This window comes from Paramisgurnus dabryanus, chromosome 15 (assembly GCF_030506205.2).
Source record: "Paramisgurnus dabryanus chromosome 15, PD_genome_1.1, whole genome shotgun sequence".
NCBI classification, from domain to species: Eukaryota; Metazoa; Chordata; class Actinopteri; order Cypriniformes; family Cobitidae; genus Paramisgurnus; species Paramisgurnus dabryanus.
Window position 1 is genome coordinate 13934019 of NC_133351.1, and position 21326 is coordinate 13955344.

Sequence of the window (21326 nt, forward strand, 5' to 3'; positions counted from 1 at the left end):
TCGATTTCTGTTGAGGCATTGAGATGGTAGAGTCAGAATTTGGCGTAAACAGAATGAGAACATGGATCCATCATGCCTTGTTACCACTGTGCAGGCTGGTGGTGTAATGGTGAGGGGGATGTTTTCTTGGCACACTTTAGGCCCCTTAGTGCCAATTGGGCATTGTTTAAATAACATGGCCTACCTGAGCATTGTTTCTGACCATGTCCATCCCTTTATGACCACCATGTACCCATCATCTGATGGCTACATCCAGCAGGATAATGTCACAAAGCTCAAATCATTTCAAATTGGTTTCTTGAACATGACATTGAGTTCACTGTACTAAAATGGCCCCCACAGTCACCAGATCTCAACCCAATAGAGCATCTTTTGGATGTGGTGGAAAGGGAGCTTCATGCCCTGGATGTGCATCCCACAAATCTCCATCAACTGCAAAATGCTATCCTATCAATATGGGCCAACATTTCTAAAGAATGCTTTCAGCACCTTGTTGAATCAATGCCACGTAGATGAAAGGGGGTCAAACACAGTATTTGTATGGTGTTCCTAATAATCCTTTAGGTGAGTGTATATTATCAGTGCTATATAAAGACCTAACATAATAAACTGTATTGTTTCTATTACCTTAGAATGAGATGTTTTTATCTACATACAGTTACTTGGAAGTCGTTGCCATGTTTCTACAGTTGCCCTAAATGGACAAACTGCTCTACAGAGCACGTTTCGTCCCTATGTTGTCTCAGGCAAAAACACGTTTGTCCTGTAGCACCTACCATAGCTTCTCTTTGCATTTCGAAATTGCAATTTGCTAAAAAAAACCACACTGGACCTTTAAGTGATAGTCAAAATGTGTATTTTATGTATGTGTAAGACATTGTCTGGCCCACCTTAGGGGTCATGTTGTGTGTAATGCAGAATGCAAGGTGGGCCTGAATGCTGTCCATGCTGTGACAGTGTTGTTGACGTGTGGTCCGCAAGTATTTCTGCAGCGCTCGTGCCATGGACGGGAATATGGCTTGCGCTGCCTCGCGTGGATCCATTTCATCGCCCGGTGGCTTCTTTTTCTCCTCCTCCTGTAGCCGTCTAACGTGCGTGAATGCTTCCTCTACGGCCACCACCAGCCTAAAGAGCAAATGTGGTGTATTATTAAGTTGCTGTAATGAATGCTTGTATGTCCCTAAACACAACTACACAAACTTGGTCTCTCCTACCGTGCCTTGCGTTTCCGGACTCTTCTATCATGCTCAGCTTCCTCATAGTACAGTTCGTTGTGGCTGGTGTCTCTTTGCCGGGCAGCAGCTGCTATTTTAGCTCGAGACTGAGCAGTAGCCGCATCGCTACCAGCACCTGGAGGAACGGCATTATGGAAAGTTACATTCAAGTATCATTTAGTTAATATCCAGGTGTTACCTACAATATCGACTGACATTGTTCCTTGAAAATGTTTCAATTTTGGGGGAACTATCCCTTTAACGTTGTAATGGCATATTCAAATCTGAATATGCAATCCTGTTTGATAAAAATAATCATATAGAGCTCTGCAAGAAAATATAAAAATTTCAACAGATGGTGCAAAACAGCAGTAACCCGCCTGGCAGTCACATACGCCGTTATGTTAAATCAGGTTATGATGATCATACGTAATGCAAATTAGCTCTGTGTGCATGGTAATGTGGTGAACAGAATCATTTATGCATATTTATCCATATTCAGGTCACAGATATGATTAAAAATGCATGACTAAAGGAGCACGGCTCTCCAAGGTAACAGGGCAGGTCGATAAGCTGTGATATCCCACATCGCATTCACCCCTAAAAAGCCTATTTTCTGCCTATTGATGCATTATTAATAATCCAACAATCTATGTAAAGCACAAAACAGAAAGACAGACGTAGTTTAACACACACACACACACACACACACACACACACACACACACACACACACACACACACACACACACACACACACACACACACACACATACATTTGTAGTTTGTCTCAATAGCCACAGAAAGGCTACACAATATCTTGACACAACATGTATGCATCTGTGGATCACAGTGTGTACACCATAGATATGTATATAAAGGCTAGATGGCTCGTCCGCGCTGATGGCCAATTGAGTGGAACGTCCGCATTTTGGCGGCCATCTTAGGACAGGGCGCTCGCTCACTCGTAGCATTGAGTTTTAATGATGCAGGTACTTTTAAATGACCATAACTTGCTTAATTTTTTACCGATTTTCAAACGGATTGGTTTGTTATAAACGTCAAAGATGTACCTATGACACTGAATACGTATACTAAAAATAAATAAAAAATTCATGAAACATGTTAAAGCATCCAGAATTATAGCCACGTTAATAACGTTTGTAAAAAACCAAACCGTTTGTAAATCCGTCAAGAATTCAGCAAGTTACGAGCATTTTAGTTGGCGTATGTCACTCACCTTCCGTCCACAGCAGCAGGGAGCAGCACTATGGCAGCACTGACCTAAGATGGCCGCCAAGTGACGACACAGCTGACTCCGCCTTGAGCCATCTAGCCTTTTATACATATCTATGGTGTACACTCCCAGTGCCGACAACACATCATCAATCAAACAAAGATGAAAAGATTTTAAAAGCACAGTAAGTGCAGTGAAGGGTGTGTTTTCATATATTTTCAAGTTATGTGCACATACATTTGGTTTCTTTTAATATCTAAAGCCGTCTTGATTGGGGATCTGTGATCTTGTGTGTGGTGTAAAATCACTGCATGCATAAGCAAATAATTAAGGGGTGTGGAAATTAAGAGGGCTGTGGCTTGGTGAGGGAAGTTCATTCAACGGTCTGAACTTACAATCGAAAAGATACCGTTTCAGTTTAGCTTTAAACTCTGTAAAAAAGCACACAGAAGATGTTGGTGTTTACTGATTATAACACGTAAGCTGCTGCATTAAAGCTTTCAGTATGTGTTTGTTTTAGGTAAGACAAGCCAAAGGTTTTTAAAGGAGACTTAACACAGTTCTCAGTGCTTCCATTTAAATACAAACTTTGGTTTCTTTAGAAAGTTTAGGAGGAATTAATTAAATATAAACAAAAAGGGACATGTTCATGTATAGTAGTAGTTCAGTAGCTCAGGGCTTGAGATATATTGTTTTGGGAACTATTACACATAAGCTTTCTCTAAGGAAAATGAGCAGACTTAAAGGGATAGTTAATCCCAAAATTAAAATTCTGTCATAATTTACTTACCCTCATGTTGTTTCACACCTGTATAAATGTCTTTGTTCTGCTGAACACACAGGAAGATATTTTGAGCAATGTTTTAAAGCATCATTGACTTCCATAGTATTTTTCTTTCTTACTATGGAAGTCAATGGTGGTCTGTTTCCTGCTTAAATACAATATCTTCCTTTGTGTTCAGCAACAACAGCAAAAAATAATAATACAGGTTTGTAACAACTTGAGGGTGAGTGAACACTGACAGAATTTTCATTTTTGGGTGAACTATCATTTCAGAATCACTATATATAATTTTTGCCACTAGATGTCACAAAACATCACATCTAGATGTCTTCACCTGTGCTGCAAATGCAAATCAATCCAATGGTACTCAAAAATTACGTGCAGTATGCAGTAAGCCAACAGAGTAGACACTGCAACTACTAGGGATAATGAACATAATGCCAGTGAGAGGCAGAGGCAATCGAAAGAAACGTTACACTGTTAAAGGGACACTCCACCTGAAAATATGCTTATTTTCCAGCTCCCCTAGAGTTAAACATTTATTTTTTACTGTTTTGGAATCCATTCAGCCGATGTCTGGGTCTGGCGCTACCACTTTTAGCATACTGTAGCTTAGCATAATCCATTGAATCTGATTGGACAAAGGAGTGGGGAACCCTGAGTCCTGGAGGGCCACTGTCCTGCAGAGTTTAGTTCCAACCCTAATCAAACACACCTGATTTCATTTCCAAGTAATCCTGAAGACTTTAATTCGATTTTTCAGGTGTGTTTAGTTAGGGTTTGAACTTGGAACTAAACTCTGCAGGACATTGGCCCTCCAGGACCAGGGTTCCCCAGCCTCGGATTAGACCATTAGCATCGCGCTCAAAAATAACCAAAGTTTCAAAAATTTTCCTGTTTAAAACTTGACTCTTCTGTAGTTACATTGTGTACAAAGACAGACTGAAAATTAAAAGTAATTTTCTAGGCCCTTGGTAACTTTCAATAGCAGGGGACTATTTGCCGGCACTGCGTCATATCATTGCGCCTGCTGCAGCCATGGTATGGCAGCAAAGTCACTGAATATTAAGCCAGAATGAGAGTATAGTTCCTAGCCATATCTGCCTAGAAAAGCACAACTTTTAATTTTCTGTCGGTCTTTGTACACAATGAACTACAAAAGAGTCAAGTTTTAAATAGTAAAAATAACTCTTCGGTCATTTTTGAGGGCGATGCTAATGGTCTAATCAGATTCAATAGATTGTGCTAATATGCTTAAATTGGTACTGCCAGACCCGGAGATCGGCTAAATGGATTCCAAAACTGTCAAAATGTTTCACTCCAGGGGAGCTGGAAAATTAGCTTATTTTCAAAAAAGTTAAGTGTCCCTTTTTTAAAACCGCAAAAATGTAAACATTGTTGGAAACATTTTGGATAATCTAAGTACCTGTACACAAGCAAACTAAATATTTAACACTGTGTGAGTGGTTTTTGGATGTTTTAATGCAAAAATCATATATATTGTGCTTTTAATTTGTTCTTCTTGACCACAGAGAGCTTAAGACAAAAATGATTTTCTATGTGCATAACCAAACAATGCATTGCCAATAGCCAATTACCCAGAATCTCTTTTATTTAGAAAAATAGTGGAGCATCTAGATTAAAACTCACCATCTACATTATAGACCTTCAGTCCAGCCAGATGTTTAGCTGCCCTGGACTTAGCAGCTGTCAACAGGGCAGGATTGTGAACTGAAAAATCCTTGTAATAGTGTTCCAGAATTACAAGAGCTGCCCGCTGAATGCTAGAGAGAGAGAGAGAGAGAGAGAGAGAGAGAGAGAGAGAGAGAGAGAGAGAGAGAGAGAGAGAGAGAGAGAGAGAGAGAGAGAGAGAGAGAGAGAGAGAGAGAGAGAGAGAGAGAGAGAGAGAGAGAGAGAGAGAGAGAGAGAGAGAGACAGAGAGAGAGAGAGAGAGAGAGAGAGAGAGAGAGAGAGAGAGAGAGAAATAATCAAACAAGCCAGAGACAAATTTGTGTGTGTTAAATTTCCTCACCCTACTGCCCAAAACCCTACAGATGTCTCTACAGCTTCTTCAGATGTTAATGAATTCAATTTGCAATCTGTTTCAGGCCTTTAAACAGACCGGGCATAACAACCTTGGGGAAGGACTATCTTTTTATTTAACAATGAAAGATGTGGAGAGCATTTATTTTCAATTTTTTTAGTTTGGCCTGGATAAATTATTACATTTTTACAGGAAGAAAAACAAAACAAGGAAAAGACACCAAATACTAAGTAATATTCACAAAACTGTATACATGCATGTCTCTTCCCAGTAGTCATGTTTGACTCTGAAGACTGAAGGCTGAATCAGTAATGTGCACCCAATGAAACAATGAGAGCGAGAACAAAAGAAAATGCTGGGCAGGAGAGAGGAAGGGAGAGGGGAAGCTACAAAGGGCATAGCAGGGAGTGTCTGTAATGGTGTGATTAATGGTCCTTTCCCTTGGCTTAACCTCAGCTCATTATTAATGTATTATACAGTGCATGCACACATACACATGCAGCTTTATGTATGTTCAGAAACACTTACTGAACAATATCGTTGCAAGGAAGCATTTACATAACATTTGGCAGATGCTTTAAAAAGGGGTTATCAGTATGTGTGTAGCCTGCTAATACAGTAATATCTACTGTTGGTTTATAGGTTTTTGGTTTTTTGAAGCATGGACATTGCCTCTATCTTTTTCCACACTTTCCCCTCAGGAGCATGCAATTGACATAATATTGTTGATCACAGATGTTGTTTAGACACTATAAACAACCAGCACCTGATTTGTCCCAGGTTGTAGTGGCGAGTCTCTCCATCAGTGGATCTCACAACACAGAGAGAGAAGCAGGGCTGCAGGTGCCGGATCTCAAGCAGAACCACGGCCAGATAATGGATGAACAAAAGAGCGTCCACCAATGACACTGCAAACTGCACTATGCCCTGGTAGTTCTCATCCTGTCAAAACACAGATAGTACAGCATTTAGCCACAAGAAAGAGTGCACTGCAGTGATAAAAAAAAAATGTTTTAGGGGTATTAAAGGAAGAGTTAACCAGCATTTCTCTCATAATTTTCTCACTCTTGCCCTCATGCCATCAGACTCCTTAATTATGGATACAGCCCACACTTTAAAGGGACACACCACTTTTTTTGAAAATATGCTAATTTTCCAGCTCCCCTAGAATTAAACAATTGATTTTTACCGTTTTGGAATCCATTCATTTGATCTCCGGGTCTGGCGGTACCACTTTTAGCATAGCTTAGCATAATCCATTGAATCTGATTAGACCATTAGCATTGCGCTATAAAATAACCAGAGTTTCAATATTTTTCCTTTTCAAAACTTGACTCTTGTGTAGTTACATCGTGTACTAAGACCGACAGAAAATTTGAAAGTTAAAGATTAGAAAGTTGCGCTTTTCTAGGCAGATATGGCTAGGAACTATATGCTGGTGTAATAATCAAGGACTTTGCTGCTGTAACATGGCTGCAGCAATAATATTATGCAGCGCCTGAAAATAGTCCCCTGAATTGAAAGTCGGTCTTAGTACACGATGTAACTACAGAAGAGTCAAGTTTTGAAATGGAAAAATATTGAAACTGGTTATTTTATAGCGCAATGCTAATGGTCTAATCAGATTCAATGAATTGTGCTAAGCTATGCTAAAAGTGCTACCGCCAGACACAGAGATCAGCTGAATGGATTCCAAAATGGTAAAAATCAAATGTTTAACTCTAGGGGAGCTGGCATATTTTTTTTTTTAAAGTGGAGTGTCCCTTTAAGGACTTGTGTTGTAGCTCCCTCTCTCTCTCTGTATGTATGTGGAAGTTTGAGGTTTGTGCAGGTTGGTGTATAGTTTTGAGATTGTATTTATAGTTGTGAGAAAATGGTGAATTGTTTCATACACAGTATGTTAGCAATCGAGGAAAATTGTAATGTACATAAAAAACTACAATTGTGGCGGCACAGCATGGTGCACATGTTTGAATCTCACTGGTTCTTTCATTTCATGCGACGAAAAAGGCATATATCATCCAATAAAATCTTGACATGACAATGACAACCATGCGCTTTATAAATGTACAAACATTTTTAAATGTACAACATGTATAAATGTATCTCAATTCCATACATATTAACATATGCATTTAAAGTCTTTATGGTCCCTCAACACACACACGCACTGAAGCACACATATATTTGCCCATACCTGTGAGTCCAAGATCCGCACCCCAAAGAACAGCCAGTAGGAAAGCAGCAGGAGGAGCGTGAGCAGTCCGAGAAGGGCACGAAACACTGCTATCCTTGGCAGGGAGGCTCTCGCCGGTCGCACAAACAACGCCCAGCCAGCCAACAGTAGAATGAGAAGTTTGAAAGCCAGTGAGAGAAACAGGCCCTCGCATGCAGTGCCGCACGCCTGTAAACGCTCCGGCCACAGCAGCTGGGGTAACACCAGGAAGGCCAGGGGGGTAACTAGGACCAACAGGCCCAGGACAAGAGTGAGGATCAAAGGAAGGAAACGTATACAGTTCAGCTTCTCTACTGGACCTTCTATGTCCTTTCCAAAACCAGCCAGGTCTTCCTGAGACAAGCTGTGATCTGATGTCCCAGTGACCGCTGTGGTGGTCTCGCCCCAGTTGTCATCCTGTAATTCAAGAAGGAGAACATTTGAAGCATTGTATTATTCACATACAAAATTATTATTTACATTTGGGAATTAATCATTATTTTTAGTGGGTTCTTTCAATCAGACTCGCTTCTTGAGTTAACGTCTCTCTTTTCCCGTTTTCTCTCTTTGCTGTGAAATGACAGATCTCCTTTCAGGTTAATGCAGACAGACAGTACAAGAAACCAGGTTTCTCTCATCAGCATATGTTAATAAACACCTAAACTCGCATGTAAATGAGTGTAAATTGTATACTTATATACAACCTATCAATAAATACAGACTTTCAAATGCTAACAGCAGGACTAGAAGTGCTGGGCAGATTAAAATTCCATTATAGATTTTCCTGCACTAAGGACAGTAATGTTTTTTTCTAAATAGATGCTGTTAATGGTGTGGTAATTCAGTTTGGCCAATTTATTTTGGACATATTTTTTTTTTCATGTACAGCACCGTGCAAAAGTTTTAGGCCACCATGCCAGAATGAAATTTGTGGTTTTTGCAATGCTATAGTGATCGTATAGAATTATTTCTCAGTCTCTTTAATAGAATACATTCAGAAAATACAGGAAATGTGTATATAGTATTAAAAACTGTATAAAAATGTAAACTGACGTTTCAAGTTTTTAAGGTAAACTCCCCTTCCACTTGAGCAATAGCAGGAAACTGTAGGATCTCTTAAACCTAAATAAAATTAAATCCTAATTTCTTATTTAAAAAAAAAATAATTTTACTTCATTCTGCTCAAAACGCTCAAGATGTGTTTAGTGCCAAGAGAGGTCACACTAAACACCGACCATGCCTAAAGAAGACATTTAGTTCTGAAAATTCAATTTTTTTATTTTTTTGTACATATTTCTTGTATTTTCTATTTGTATCTTAATAAAATAGATTGAAAAATAAATATGGATGGACATTAAAACTTCTAAAACATCAAGTCTGGTGGTGGTCGCCTAAGACTTTTGAACAGTACTGTACATAATCGCAATTTTATCATAAGGACAGGCAGCTACAGCTATGCATACTGTACCTTTTTCTTACAACTTTGATAGTTAAGAGGAAGAAGATAAATTATTATTTTGACCAGTGGATAAAAGTACAAAATATGAGTCAAATTTTAAACACATGGTGGCGCTAAAGTGTGACCATTGGATTTGGGGACTTCTGTGGGCTACCAAAGACTCCAATACCATGGAAGAAGAATATGAAATGTACGCACCTTCTGTGCTTGGCCCCTAATGACAGTGAGGAAAGAAAAATTTAGGGATTACCGGTAAACGAGAAGAATAATGGCAGAAATGAAAAGTGAGGACAATTTAAAAGAAGAAAGCTGTCCCCTTTTCATTATATGCCTAGTTTAGTGTTTGTGACAGCCTTTGTGCACTGTTCAAAGTAGCCATCAAAAGTGAGGAAATGGCAGATGGAAAAGGTTAAAAAAGTGAATTGTGATGTAAAAGGCAGTGGAAATACAAACACAGATGCAATGGAGATTTAAGTAAAAAAATATAGAGGGTATGCAACGACGTCACTTCAACGGTTTTTATAGTGGCTGCTTCGAAAACTATTATCAGCTTAAATTGAATTTAGTTGGCTTTAACATTGACCCTAACAACTTGCCAAACAACAAGTAGTCTGTGGACATTGGCATATGGCCAGACATTGCTTTTCCTGACATATTTGTTTGTCTTAAATCACTTTTAATCATCCCACCTTTGTAGAACACAAGGCTCATCATAATGGAGTTTTTTTAATGAAGGCTCACTGACAAAACTTTGCAATTAAACTGAATAAGAGTATTCATTGGTGTATTTTTATATAGTATTTTTTATCCTAAAATGTTACATACCTGACATATGTCTACTGTTACTGATTTACTTCACCTTTGAGTGTTTTTTGCAGTCTGGAAAAAGACTGCTACAAATTTTTGTTGAATCTGTTAGCACAGTCGATCACACAACTACTTTTCCCATTTTAGACACGTTTTTCATGCATATGCTAATGCTATCGCTCAGACTTTTCACCACTCAGTGGACGTAACCGCAGTCACTGTCGCCGAAGGTGACGTTACATGCATATCCTCTATTTGACCAGAGCTTATTGATGACTTATTGATGGGTCACTTCTCACAAAATCTAAATTTTTTCGTTATTTAAGACAGACTGAAATGAAAAAGTGAAGGACATTTGTTGTCATGTACAATGGTCGAGTACAGATAACAAATACAATGACTATTATAAAACGATGTGATTGATCAATTAGAATTGAGTATTTCAGAGTGAACATGAATAAAGTCATTTAAGGGGAAAACTGCTTAAACTCTTCCCAAATTAGTTCATTACAGACTACAGTTAAAGCAGCTGATCAATTGGGCCTGCTAAAAAGTATTTGCAACTTTACTGAGTTGATTCTTTGTGATGAGACTACAGCACTGCATATGGTTTCAGTCTGCGGTCTGATGTGCTCCATTAACCCACAGTTCACACTGCTGAGTGTGCATCCCTCACTTAAAGAGACAAAAGAAACACACAACACTGCAAATACTGTGTGTGTGTTTGCACATGAGTGTGTATGTGCTGTGCAGCTCATTTCCCTTTAGCAGAGACGCAGTCTGAGCCATAACATAGAAAGAAAAGCAGGAAGAGAGGGAGGGTTAAACAAGTGTGAGAACTTTTCTCCTCCACCCTCCTCTATCCTTTTCCTCTCATTTTTTCCAAAATAAAGCTGTAAATATTTTTGGGTTATGCTTGTAACTCTAGATCAAATTAAACATAGAGTATAGAAATTATAAGCGTATATTGCATTTATTTGCATGCCAAAATATACTATATGGAGATTGTGGTTAATGGGGACGCAGATCTTGTGACAACAACATCTGTCTTTCTTTATGGAGTTGAATATTAATTTTACAGTAGGGTTCAACGCTGATTTTGTTAAACTTTTTGTATTTTTTATAAACTTATAAAGATATGTTTTGTATACATTGCTTGGCAACAATAAAAATTACAATATAACAGAAACATTTAAACACACAAACAAGTAAACATACACCAAGACGTGCACTTAGCATAACTTACATACTTGCTATTCAAAGTCCCTGTTTGAAAAACATCTAATGTTTCCTCACATTTCAGTAACCCAGGCTGAATGGCAGGAAGGAGAAAAACATCAGAGCCAACATGATAAAATTACACAGGGAAGAATAGACTTGACAGCCATTCAAGGGCATGGCACTAACCTGCTTGTGGTGCCAGGGGCGTTCCTCTATTTGCCATGATATTTATAAAAAAAATACCATTGTGTAATTTGCTTACAGGATCCGTAAAATATGACTAGGGGCAATAATAACATGTATGAGAACTATTTGATATGTATTTACACTAAAAAAGAATGGATCACAATATTGAAAGTAACAAAAGGAATTGTATCAGTTAAAATGTTACCATCTATTTTTGGCAATAAATCTAACCTTAAAAGTTATTTCAAAGAAATCAAAGAAAGAAACTGTACAATACGTGTGTATAGATCCCCTATTCGTAACTTTATACATTAATATTGGATCAGAGATATTGGATATAACAAGATTGGGCACTGCTAAATGTAACCTTCACTATGCAACGCTTTTGTGATGAATGTCCCGCCTTCCAGTTCATAGAACCAATCATAAATCGGTAAATACTGATGATTCTTTTGGGGGAGGGGCTCCATAGTCATATGAGGTGCTTGCCAACTGCACTGTAAAAGTGAAAAGTTGGATATACTTAAAAGTTACTTTAATTGATAAAACCTTAAAAAAAATAAGTTTATGTTTAATGTTTTTTATTAAAGATTATGACGGCACATGAATTATTTAAAAATAATAAAGCTTCCAGCCATTATATTCCAAAACAAATGACAGTTTCTCATTTCACTTTCATTGTGACATCTAAGTTGAGAAACTTAAAGTCCATTTATTTCATTGATAAAAAATAACATTATTGCATTTGTGTATTCGGTATAATACAATGTGTTTTCGTGGTTTATGGTTGAAAAACACATTATTTTCCACATATCGTACATTTTTGTAGCTCCAGATTTCCCTCTTCCTGTAACACACTGATTTTGTAAAAGAAAAATCATTTTGAAAAGCGCTGTGTCTCTGATTGGCCATGCTAATCTGTACGTTGTGAATGGCCTGAATACCTCTGATGTCAGACGGAAATTTGACGCTTTTTTCCATGTTTGAAAGATTGGGTCACAATGCAATGCTTACAGGCTGTGAGTCTGAATCGGGAGGAATTATGATAATGTCGGTCTTTACTACATCACCAATCCCAGAAGTAAACTGTTGCCTACAATCCGTGTGTTTGTTGTAGTCCAAGAAAAGAGATTTACGTTGGAGGCGATAACTCGCATCATCGTTTACTTTGGGGTTTGTACCCTCTGCATATCGTTAACATGTACTAATACACACCAAAGGAAATGTAAAATTGAGAATCAGACCATAGGGGCTCTTTAAGAAAAAAAAGTTGAGCTCAAGAAATAGTTATGGTGCAATTGACGTCAGGTTTAATTGTTGTTTTAATTGCAATTTTAGCATACAATTGTAGCGATATTTGTCTTTTTCTATTCCGGTAATTTCTTGCATAACCAAGGTGTTGCAAACATGGCTGCTAGTGGCCTGATTTCCCTAAAGGGAGTTTGATTGAACTCACTGTTATATTGAAAAATACTGTGATAGAATTCAGCTGTACTCATTTTAGTTACCTACATGTATGGAAAAATGAAATCAAACTAATTTTCAACTATCCCGAAATGGATATACTGGCATACAACTCGTAGGCTCATAGGCTACATTTGAGATTCAAATGTGAATGTATTATTATTCTCTATTGATTGAATAAAATAAAATGCATTAGACTTTCAGTACAAGTTTTTTTTTTTGCTTCATCTGCAGTCTCCTCCATGCCGAAGTCCTCTCAAAGTAAAATGCATCTCACACAGACGCACACTCACATAAATACAAATTAATGTAGACATACATGAGGCCCTATAAAAACTTTGTGTCTTTTGGCCCCGAGGATGTGCCAAGTAGGTCAGAATAACTGAGTCTCGGTAGGAAGTACAAAGCCACGTCCCTTCATACAGAGATGTATGTCACTCCTTGTTTCCATTTCTGTCTCCACGCAAATACCCACCTCAACACACACACTTTTCCCTCAAGATCTGCAATTCCCTTTTTCATTCTCTTTATTTAATATTTCAGCACATTCACAGCACCTACACACTGGTTGCTTTGTGTATGTGTGTGTGTGTGTGTGTGCGGGTGATTTTCTTATGTCACTAAAATATAACAATAAAGGTTTCTGAGAGTAAGTGGACTACAATTTGTGAACCTTTCTGTGAAATCCAGGCTAAAGTCTCATAATCAATGTAATTAGGTATTAAATCAATTTTAATATGCAATATTAAACGAATACACAGTATGATTCTATGCTTTAGAATGTAGTGAACATTTTTTAGTAAAGTAAATTTTTCCCAAGACAAACACTCTGATAAAGCACAGATGCTTTGAAAATGTAACTAAAATGGTCAAGTAGTGTACACCTCTTCATAAACCACGCAAACACATTGTATTACACCAATTACACAAAATAATGTGCTTTTTAGCCACGAAATATGGGCCTTTAACAGCCATCACAGGCCTTTTATTATATTAAGGAAAATGTTGTGTACTCTGTGTTTTATTCCAAGCAGATTTAATGAAATCAATGTAGACAGCAGGCAAAAATCGTTCTTAGAGAAATTACTTTCCCAACGTGATGTAAATTCACTCACCTGGGCGTCTGTGGGGGCGGAGCTCTGATCCGGCTGTGGCGGCTGAGGCGATGACGTGCTGATGGTGACATTTTTGTCTGATCGACTGCTGCTGTCTTGGCTGTGTGATTTGTGCCGATCCCTGCTGCTGCGTTCACTGCATGACAGAGAAACAAACAGCGATGGAGGTGAGGAAAACGCTGTTGCCATGGTGATTTGGAGCAGGGTCACACAGGCTGACTAAGGACAGGATAACCACTGTCATCACTCTTTCCCCTCATCCTCTCCTCACTAACACACGCTGGTTTACCCCTATCATTCCCATGCACGGGCATTGGCTGGAGCATCTGGTGCAAACTAGGTTAGATGTAGTCAGCTGTGACAGCCCTAATCCAAGCAGAGCTCTCTCGCGCTCTCTCCCCTTGTCTTTTTACTTCCAATAACTAATATCTGGCAAGCTTTATTACTGCATATGAATTTGCAGACCATCTGGGACACTATAAATGCAGACATGTGACCCATGAGTTCAGAACCATTCAAATATAGCAGCCAATGCTAAGCCTAAGCCTAACCCTAACTCTTTATCATGTAAGATTAGTAAATGTTTATAAAATGATTTAACATTTTTCTTGCTGGCTTCTACTAAATCTGGTTGACAAAATAACAATGTGCATGTTTTGCTTAAAACATGTCAATATAGTTATGAAATGATCCCTTCTTTGTACAGCTAGCAATAACAAACTTTTGACCTTCTGTTGCTTTACTTTAATCCTGACCAGCCTCGGCAGCACAGGAAAGCTGGAACGGTTGTGTGGTATTATGAAAAATACAGTAGTAAAAGTAGTAAAAGACTAGCCAAACAGCTGCTACAACATAAAACAAACCACAACATTTTCTATACCTTTATAGTTTGTTTTATCTCGCAAAAAGGCATGTAATAATTCAAGAATCAGCCACTGAAATACTAATTATTGACCAGTAATAGAAAGGCTACAGATCATAGATAAATCTCTCTGAAGTTGGTGTGAGCTTTCATTTATCAAGATAAAATTATATTTATCATATAATTTCCCAACAATTCCCAAAATGTGCACAGTATTCTACATTCCCTACTACAGATTAAGATTGTAAATGAATGTTATATTAACTGGATATTGATGCTTAAAGGGATAGTTCACCCAAAAATAAAATTGTGGCATCATTTACTTACTCTGATGTTGTTACAAACGTGTATAATTTTTGGGAGATATTTTGATGAATGTTTGTAACCAAACCAATCAGAGGCACCATTCACTTCCACAGTACGAAAAAGAATAATATGGAAGTGAATGGTGCTTCTGATCATCATGTCTATAAGTAAAAATCTTTAACAGACAATATACAAAAAAGATACAAACAAAACTACAGGCAGTAGTGAGTATTAGACTTGATAAAATAGATATATGGAAGTAAAAAAGCAAGAAAAGAAATAAGAAAGTGGAAATGCATGCATTTGTGGCTTTCTCAACAATGGCACTTACATTCTCTGCTTTCACACTGAAATTGCAGAGTCCTGTTGGGACATTTCACTGGATTTTTTATAGGAAACCAAACAATAGTGGAGCTCATTAAATAACTTCCTAATTACAATGAGAGGGGTCAGTACAGTCCAATAGCATTATAGCATATGAAATGTGTTGTCAAAGAAAGTGTTTTAAGCAAGGAAAGAAACTTTCATTCAAATCACAACTGCTACTGAAATGCTAAAACCAATGAAACAGCAAAAGCATTATATAACAGAGAAAACCAGCATACAAACATGGAATGGAGTGCTGTAGAAAGGTGGACCCAAAAATCACCAACACTATCAGGCACATCCCAAACAAAATTAAACTTCTTGCTCTTCTGGTAGAGAAAGGACATTTTTCAGCTCGTTTTAAAAAACACCACCTTTGAATCCTGACGTGTCAGACGTTAAACTGACTGAATAGTGAAGCATGCTAATAAATCATGGTAGGAATGTTGTGGGTTCAATACAAGTTAAGCATTTCTGACATCTTAGGTGGCATGCTTTAAGTTACCACAGAAATATAATAGGTTGGTGGTTACACGCTGCTTTCGGTATCTTAGACAGAGGAATTTTGACCTGTGGTTGTTGTGGACATGTGCGCTTGTGTTCATGCTTGACACTTCAGATCCTTTACCATGGCTTTGTTTAATTACTGTAACAGGAACTGCTCAGCCAGACTCATTGTCAGCAATTACAACTATTTCATGTTTATTCTGACACCTTCCGCTACGCTAAATTTCACAGATTTGTGTAAAAATCACATTTGTTGCAATATTGTTTTATGGTTTTTTTTAGGGCTAGGAAAAGATTAATTGCGATTAATCGCATACAAAATGAAAGTGATTTTTGGCATAATATATGAGTGTGCGTTGTGTGTAATTATTATGTACTGTATAAATAAATACACACACACACACACACACACACACACACACACACATTCATATATGTATTTAAGAAACATTTACATGTGTATATATATTTATTTATATTTTTATATATTCTATAATATTTATAAATTTAAAAAATTGATATATAAATTAAAAAAAATCTGACATTAATATTTGTATGTGTGCCGTAAAATATACACAATATTTACACACAGTACACACACATATATTATGCAAAACAATACTTTTATTTTGTATGCAATTTATCGCGATTAATCTTTTCCCAACACTATGACTGAAAAGTAAATACTGACTCCATTTTATTTTTTATAAAAATAATACAGGCTTGGACTTTGTTTTTGACTTTTCAATTCCTCCCACAACTGCAAATAATAATTTTTATCTGTGTATAAGTGAGGTGCATCTGATGTCATATTTAGCTATTTATATTATGTAATATGATCACAACATTGTGTCCTGCTTCATATACACCAGTAAAATAAAACTTCTTTTTCAAAGCTGACTGGAGACGTATTTGTGTACACAGTACAGAATTATAAACATATCTGTAAGTAGAAATAATTTCTTGTGCGTAAACCTTTTTTGAAACATAAAAAAGAAAACTCATAATCCTTTAATTCCCGTGTTCCTTTAATCTGAAACATTCCTTGAATGAGCATGACACTGATTCACTTTCAGAGGCAAATTAGAGACATTAGAGGCAAATTCTCAGTAAATTGAACAGAAATTAATTAAACCCATCCGTCACTAATGAACAACAGAACCATTTCACAGACGTATTCATTTAATTTCATTAATATGCTTAAACCTCTAAATAAATGCAGTTGCTTCATTGTGTTAATTTTAATTTACTGCATGATTAAGTGCGAGTCAAGTCGGAAAGAAAATAAACAGACAAAACGCTGTTCTCAAAACCTCAAAGGATTAACTGAGAGGGAGTGTGAGAATGTAAAAGAGAGTGCATGTGTGCATATGCATTTCTGTATGAATGTATAGGTATTTCTATGCACAAAGGGCAGTTGAGTTTTTTTTTTACCTCTGTTTGTTTGATCCCCGTGACCTGTTGGAATGGTGGGAATAACCAGAGTGGATGGACTCTGTGTCCATGGCAATGCTGTCGATCCTGTGACTGGTTTAACGCAGAGGAGGAAAGAAGGTGGAGACAGTTAACTGGTAGACGATGATCAAGAAATACATGAAGCCTTGCAAAATGACAGGTTCGATTCCGGGAGCTTTGTGTTCTCTGACATGAACCTGAGGAGAAAGACAAAAAGAGAAATAATTAGCCTTTAACAACACAATACTACAAATATCTATGATACAATATAATCAGGTTTATGTACAAAGTGATTGGCCTGTTTGATGTCATCATACTGAGGATGTTCTGTATCTACTCGTTTTACCAGTTTCAGTAGTACTCAAATTTATCCAGTTCAAGACCCAACCTGACATACTGTATGTATTTTGCCTGTAAGAGTCAGATTTTATAAACGCCCACTTCCCTCATTAATCATTAATAGGCTACATGTCGGTATATGTCTGCAAGTAATAATTTATTAAAGAACTGAAGGCATGATCCTTTAGTTATCAGCTACTTCTCATTAATATTCCACCCTCATACTTCAGTGTGCCCCTATTGAACTTAACCATAAATTGACATAGAGGCTGTTTTTCTTAGTTCTGTTTGCCTTTTTGAGATTTCTGGCTCTCAGTACTCCACCTTCAGGGGATTCTGTACTCAGTGTTTGGTGCTTGGTTTCACAGTGTTACTTTTAAGTTGATATATTGTAAACTGCGTGCCGTGACTTCACCATCACCACAGAGCAGAAATATGCACTTTCCCACACTAAGCGACACTTACACACCCAAAAAACGTATCTTTAAATGAATACTTGTTTATATTTTTTGCTTAAGATCTAGGGTGTTTTATTTCTAATAGACTGTCTGCACAGTATTTTGCATTCATTTATCTGCTCATAAATTTCCATATTTTCGAGAGCACACATTTACTAGTGCCAGCTGTTATGTCAAACAAAGCGATCAACACACTCACAAAACACACACAAACCTATATATCCAATACAAGGATTTAACGGTTCAGAAATAAGATCACAAAACCAGCAAATGTTTATCAAAGGCCAATTTCAACTTACATTAATCCTTGCAATTATCTTCTTCAAATATGGCCTGATGTCTGTTACTCAAACCTTGACACAAAGCTTGGCAAGCTGATATTCATTAATTTGTGATAAATTATGTAAATTATGTGTAATAAAAATGTGTAATTATTGGAAATTAAAAGTGAAGTGTGTAGTACTCTCTGCAGCATTAATGTCTCAGCTCAACCAATAGGGTGAGTTTGGGTGTTAGGGGGCGCGTACACCAAATCGCTTAAGCGGATGCCAACTGTGGGCCGTAGTGTTTCTACAGCTGGGCACTTTGGTTGCAGTGATATTTTTGGTTTGTTTATCAGTCTTGTGCAGCGCCGGTTGGTTGTTGTGGAATTTGTCCCGCCCCTCGTCCACTTTAATTGGACAGCTAAATGAAAAGTGACCTTTTTAACTCGAACACGGAACCATGGTGGCCGCATGCGTAAACTTAAAATTGCTTTAAAAGTGCAGTGTGTCATTTTTAGAAGGATCTCTTGACAGAAATGCAAAATAAAAACTATATTATCAGGGGTGCATAAAGACTTTTTTATAATAAACTGTTATATTTTAATTACCTTAGAATGAGACGTTTTTATCTACATACAAAGAGGGTCCCCTTACGTGGAAGTCGCCAATTTGTGCCGCCATGTTTCTACAGAAGCCCTTAACGGACAAACTTTTTTACAAAGTTGTCTCCGTTAATTACATGTTTTTCCAGTGGTGGGTACCATAGCTTCTCTATGCGTTCCAAAACGAGGGGTGAGGTGGACTGAGCCGTTGGTTGCAATTCACAACCTCACCACTGGATGCCACTAAAATGTACACACTGCACCTTTGATACAAATTAATTTTAATAGATTACACTCTATTATTTTTCGTTTTAAACAGATGTTACAAACCTATCAACAATCTGTGCCTTCTTGAAGGTATTCAACAAATGCTTTAGTTAACATTTAGTCTAATTGCTAGTTTGTCTAAGAATGTGAATGTGAAAATCTTGATATTCTTGATAAACATGTGGTATGCAAATTTACTGAGATACCACTGACCACTTTTAAGTCTTTGTTTCACTTATCAATGGAAGAAATCTGACCTGGACATGCACACATAGCATTCCTCTAGATGACCTCATAGTGCCCGGAAAACATACAGACAGACAGAAAGAATTCATCTAAAGTTACTTCGTGTACACTCATAAACACTTAAAGTATATCAAGTTGGGGAAGCTCGGGGCCTAGTATTTTTTGTACTGTGTGTTCGTGTTATTATATCCTTTCATAAAGGAATCCTGTGAGAAAGCAATTACGGTCACATATTTTATAATTTCAGACAGGCTTCTCTCTTCTTATCTCGGGTTTGGCACACTGTGGCTTTTTATTACTATTCTGGAGCCTTTTCTGAAGTTGTTGCAAATTTCACAGGGGAGCACAGGCCAAATAAATCTTTCTTTTGAAGCAAAAATGCAAGAATGTGAGGACTTTTGATACATGATCCATGAGGGTGTAACTATAAAACGGACATTACTGAAACTAGAAAAAATGTGACAGATGTCAACATTGATGGAAGAGTGACAAATGCCCGAAAATGTTTAAAATATCCATTGTATTACATATACATTGTATTGCACTGGGATACAAACAGGGTTAAGAAGTTACAATGCAAAAAAGTTTTCCTATCTTACTCACCAAGCTTGCTCTGACTGTTAACTTTAATCAGTATCAGTAGATAAATGATCAAACAGCGCTAAACAGCAGGCATGCCTTCCCACAACACATGGTTCCTTTCTTTTTCCAGCCTTTTTAAAATGCTAAGTGCATCAGAGATTTAATGGTCTTTTCGTCACAGGGCTTGGTGTACTTTCTTTCGCCATCCGTCTCGCATGTGTCTGCACAGCTTTTTCAAAGTATAGACGTTTCAGCAGTAACAACATAAACAAATGAGTTTCGTGGAACACACCTAACTTCCAGTAAACTTTTGCAAAGAATCAATAACAACAGAGTCTTTTTAAAGTTGTTTATTTCTAATAACAAGCTAAATAAACAAGTTTACAGAAGATAATCATAACAAAAGTGCATCAAAAACTACATTGAGCTATCGTTAGTTTCGTTACTCAGATCGGCTGCCAAACCTCCGATCACATAGCGGTGATCCATGAATGCCGTCTCCCCTCGTCTTTAGAAAACCAAAACATTTTATTTTCAACAATGTATTTGTTGTTGCCAGACCAATAAAAATAAATACAGACCAGAAGTTCACATCGGTTCAGGCGCGTATAACTGCCACAACGCTATGCATCCGTGGATACGCACGGATGGTCGAATTCGACATACAAATGTACAAATGATTTCCTTTGATTACTTCAAATGACTACTCTACCAGGTCTTCAGGACAGCACTGATTCGCATTATTTACAGGACATTAAAAATAAGGATAGATGAAGAAAAGTAGTGTAACCAACATTTTTACAAATGACTTATCTGTAAGCTTCATTATTTTCAAAAAAATCCATGTGCCCTCATAATCTTTAATCAAAAACGCACATCTCCACTCCTCTAAACAATCTCTCTTTACTTTCGGTCATTTGGTATGGCGGGTGGGCAGGATCTGGGAAAAGATCGCAGCGATTATCAGTTAGCAACATGACCCAACTTTCTAGATCAAATCAAATCTCAATGGACAAATTCAAGTCCAGCCCTGCTCCATGATCGTCGTCTCCCCTCGTCTTTAGTAAACCAAAACATTTTATTTTCGACAATTCGTATTTGTTGTTGCCAGACCAATAAAATTAAATACAGACCAGAAGTTCACTTTGGTTTAGGTGCGTAACTGCTACAACACGTGTCTGGGAAAAGATTGCAGCGATTAGCAACTTTCCACGATCCAATCAATTCTCAATGGACGAATTCAAGTCCAGCCCTTACATTTTTTTTCATTTCATAAGAAGTCTGAGTCAGATATACGTCACTACAGGGAAAACAATTGCTATACTTT

At 37.4% G+C, this 21326-nt stretch overlaps 1 protein-coding gene across 1 annotated transcript in view; it reads right to left on the reverse strand.

Moving 5' to 3' along the window:
• The window catches only part of vangl1 (VANGL planar cell polarity protein 1), a 38530-nt gene that overhangs the window by 1583 nt on the left and 15621 nt on the right, over positions 1-21326 (reverse strand). The window contains exons 2-8 of the mRNA XM_065251832.1: positions 17222-17439; positions 13747-13882; positions 7477-7911; positions 6046-6221; positions 4886-5019; positions 1215-1350; positions 891-1125 (exon numbers count right to left, since the gene is read on the reverse strand). Coding sequence (XP_065107904.1) covers positions 891-1125; positions 1215-1350; positions 4886-5019; positions 6046-6221; positions 7477-7911; positions 13747-13882; positions 17222-17292 — 1323 coding nt within the window. The 5' untranslated portion in view covers positions 17293-17439. The remainder of the gene's footprint in view (positions 1-890; positions 1126-1214; positions 1351-4885; positions 5020-6045; positions 6222-7476; positions 7912-13746; positions 13883-17221; positions 17440-21326) is intronic.